The following is a 3,857-nucleotide window of genomic DNA, read 5'->3' on the forward strand; positions in this document are numbered from 1 at the left end:
TAAAGCGCTGTGGGTATGTGGTTGTTTGTGAGTGAGGAATGGTGCTGTTCGTCCGCAGGGGAGTGTTGGAGAGGAAAAGAAGGCGGAATGTGGGAAGAAGAAGGTGAAGGAAGGCGCCGGCGATGGAGCGAGGTCCGAGGTGAGTTGCTGCCCCGTGTTCTTGCTGGCGTTGCTGCGCTTCTGAAGTGTCGTCGCTGTCGGGTCTTTTCGCAAATTTTGCCGTGGCCTCGTTGCAATTCACAGCAAGTCGTGTTGGGGTAATGGGGGAGAAGCTGAGATTTCCGTATCTGAGGTGTAGGTGATGCTTTTCCCTGTTTGCAGCAGGTGTCTGGGGTGAGGAGAGCCTGCAGAAGGTGCACTTTTCTGTGGTCGTGGTGGGCAAACACAGATCCTTCTAACTCCGCGGAGGGCCAGCTGCTATCCTGAGCCAACTCCATAGCTGTGCAGCTTTGGCTGTGCCCAGGCTGGCAGTCCTGACGTCATTACACGTGTATAAGCTGCAGTCAGTTCCTGTCTGGGTGGCTCAGAGTAGAGGTGTTCCCCCAGGTTTTTGATCTAATAAGAAAAAAAATCTGGTTTTATGTTGAACTTCTGCAGTCTTTTCAAGTTGATTTTTGTTCTCGTGTAGATTGCTAGGCAGGTGTTTAATAAACTGTGTAGTTGCTTGGTGACATACGTGGTTTGTTAAACAAGTGTACAGTGAGTTGAACATCTGCAGTCTTTTCAAGTTGATTTTTGTTCTCGTGTAGATTGCTAGACAGGTGTTTAATAAACTATGTAGTTGCTTGGTGACGTATGTGGTTTGTTAAACAAGTGTACAGTGATACAGTTTTCATTAAGCTGAAGCCTTAAAACTTTCCGACGTAATTAATGTTACGTGATCAGAAATAATGGTGATTATTTGTTAGATATGGCACATAGGGAGATACTGTCAAATAGATGCTTCTGAAAAGTATATCCATTCTGTTTACATAATGTGCTGTCAGATTACTCTCATAATGTATGTATTTTTTTCCTTTGTCTTTATTGCATGTAGCTGAATCCCTGGCCTGCATTCATCAATGAGCGTTTAGAGATGTACAATAAACTTAAAGCTGAACACGACGCACTCCTTGCAGAGAGAGCTGCAAAGGACAGTAAATCCATTAAAGTTACCTTACCTGATGGCAAACAAGTTGATGCTGAATCTTGGAAGACTACACCTTATCAGATCGCTTGTGGAATTAGGTATGTTTCTGTTCTCTGACACAATCATATCTGACTGCAGGCTGCAGCTTTCAGGGAATGGGTAATGTATAATTTCTGTCTTAGTCATTTATCTCAACTCCCCTCAAAGCATCTTCGATACCATAAACTGAAGGTAATCGATAGGGTTTTAGTTTTTGGAGTGCAATTTCTTTTTGCCTTATGAAGACATTCTGAAACCAAATAATATAATTGAGATCTTGTGGACACGCATTACTTGCATATTTTTATCTGCAAGTACTGCTGTTGCATTAAGCACTGGTTTGCTAATAAGTGATCAGATAGAGTGTTAGCACCTGTAAAACAGTTTGCATTGTCCTGGGGAAGTTGACTGCTGGAGATGTTTCAGTTGATTTCAGGGAAGTTAACAGTATGGGTGTCTTTCACTTAGATGCTCTTTTACTTGCATGGGAGATACCTATCACAAAGAGTGTTGCACATCTCCAGGTTACTCATACTTGCTGTGCAGCATTTTTGAACAATACACAGTGTCTACTCTTGACAGTTAAAGTTACAAAAATTGGGTGATTCCTAAGGTGAAATGCCCTTCTTTTTCCCCCCCATACTGAGGTTCCATGTCATTGGAACCTTCTTTGCTTTTGTGATTCGGGATCAAGAAAAGGGTATTTTGCCTAGTGGATACAAACTATAAAGTTCTGATTGCAAAGTCAGGTTAAGTATATACACAGTGTCTACTCTTGACAGTTAAAGTTACAAAAATTGGGTGATTCCTAAGGTGAAATGCCCTTCTTTTTCCCCCCCATACTGAGGTTCCATGTCATTGGAACCTTCTTTGCTTTTGTGATTCGGGATCAAGAAAAGGGTATTTTGCCTAGTGGATACAAACTATAAAGTTCTGATTGCAAAGTCAGGTTAAGTATTTTCAGGTGGCTACCTCTAAGTCAAATATGTTACAGAATGTATGAATGTTGAGTATATAGCGCAGTTTGTTCCCATAACTCAGAAACATAAGTAGCGTTTTTCATGAATGTTCAAGATTGACTAAATTGCTCATTTATTTGCAATTTATTTATGACATTGTGTCCACTCTGGCCACTTCTGAAATCTTACTCAACCTGGAGGACAACTTCTACTTGCTAATTTCAAAATACTGTATACCTATTATTACTGATAATTGTACTTATGTGTTTATTCTGTAGTCAGGGATTAGCTGACAACACTGTTATTGCTAAAGTGAACAAGATGGTTTGGGATCTAGACCGTCCTTTGGAAGAGGATTGTACCTTGGAGCTGCTGAAGTTTGAAGATGAAGATGCTCAAGCAGTGAGTAGCTTCTACCAAACTTGTTTGGCCTTGGATTTATATTAAACTCAGCCTCTAGTATTTATTTGCATCTTTACTGTATTCGGAAGATGGAGAGAAGGGAACAGGCTTGCGTTGTAGGTACCTCTGCATTTCCTAGTAGTTCCTTACAGGGGCGTTGTGGTACTGCAGGTGATGTACATTGTGCTGTGTGTTTGTAGCTAAGTTTGCTTAGTATTGCTATAGTTTATGTCAAGTTTATTGTTGTTAAAATTTTGTATTTGCAGCCTTCATATTTATGTAGGTCTTTTGAACTGACCTCTTCAGCACTGACTTTGAGAACAAATCTGCGTACAAAAGTACTGTGTACATTCATAAGGGTACTGAGTAGGCTGCTCTTTATGTGTGCAAAAGTACCTACTTTACTTTGGCTACTCATTCAGATAAATGTGGATATCTAGTAAATTTGTAAATACTATCTTTAGAAAAAAATCATTTGGTACAAGAAGCTGTCAGTGAAACTCATCACATAAGTCTTGCATTGAAACTTCGGGTTTTCATATTGGCTAAATGACAGCTCCTGATTTATCTTCTTGGTCTGTGCTAATCAAATCAGACTAACTTTTACAGATGTGGTTTTGGCAAAACCTCAGGTGTAGTACAAGATGGAGTGTGCAGGATTTCCCATGCATAAAGCCACATGCATAAGACCACAGCCTTATGTTGAAAGCACACCTTTTGGTCTTTATGCAGAGCTGGTGGATTGAAGCTCAAAGGTAAAAAATGTTTCCGAATTAGTTTCCTGACTTCCTGACAATAACTGAATTGTTTCAGCAATAGCTGAAAACAAGAATTGTTTGCTATCGGAATATAAACAGTTTTCCAGTGGACATGGTACCTTTTGGAAACATCGGTGCTTAGGGTGAGAGTATTGCTGGGCAGGTCACTTCTGTTCTGCACACTGCCCTCATCTGGGATCTGCTGTAAGAATCCTTAAAAGCAAGTGTTTCAGACAAGGTTTTAAATAAAGCACTTGGAAATACGTTTTGTGTATTCAGACTGATTCCCTCTTTTTTTGCTTCCATTAGGTATACTGGCACTCTAGTGCTCACATAATGGGTGAAGCAATGGAACGAATCTATGGTGGCTGTTTGTGCTATGGCCCACCAATAGAAAATGGATTTTATTATGACATGTTCCTGGAGGAGGGGTAGGTCTTGTGTTTTTATTTTCAGGAGTGGGGTGTAGCAGTCACAGCAAAGTCTCTGTTATGTGCTTGTTCCCAGAACAAAGTCATACCTGCAGTGGCAGATGTCTTTGTTCTTTGCACTGCATCCCATCCACAAGCC

At 40.7% G+C, this 3,857-nt stretch overlaps 1 protein-coding gene across 1 annotated transcript in view; it reads left to right on the forward strand.

The window, feature by feature from the left end:
* Positions 1-34: 34 nt before the first annotated feature.
* TARS (threonyl-tRNA synthetase) overlaps positions 35-3,857 on the forward strand; it is a gene marked incomplete at its 5' end in the record, with an annotated part of 14,434 nt that continues 10,611 nt past the window's right edge. The window contains 4 exons of the mRNA XM_009073063.1: positions 35-139; positions 1,037-1,227; positions 2,406-2,529; positions 3,597-3,718. Of these exons, the coding sequence (XP_009071311.1) occupies positions 35-139; positions 1,037-1,227; positions 2,406-2,529; positions 3,597-3,718 (542 nt within the window). The remainder of the gene's footprint in view (positions 140-1,036; positions 1,228-2,405; positions 2,530-3,596; positions 3,719-3,857) is intronic.

This window comes from Acanthisitta chloris, unplaced genomic scaffold (assembly GCF_000695815.1).
Source record: "Acanthisitta chloris isolate BGI_N310 unplaced genomic scaffold, ASM69581v1 scaffold9324, whole genome shotgun sequence".
NCBI lineage: Eukaryota > Metazoa > Chordata > Aves > Passeriformes > Acanthisittidae > Acanthisitta > Acanthisitta chloris.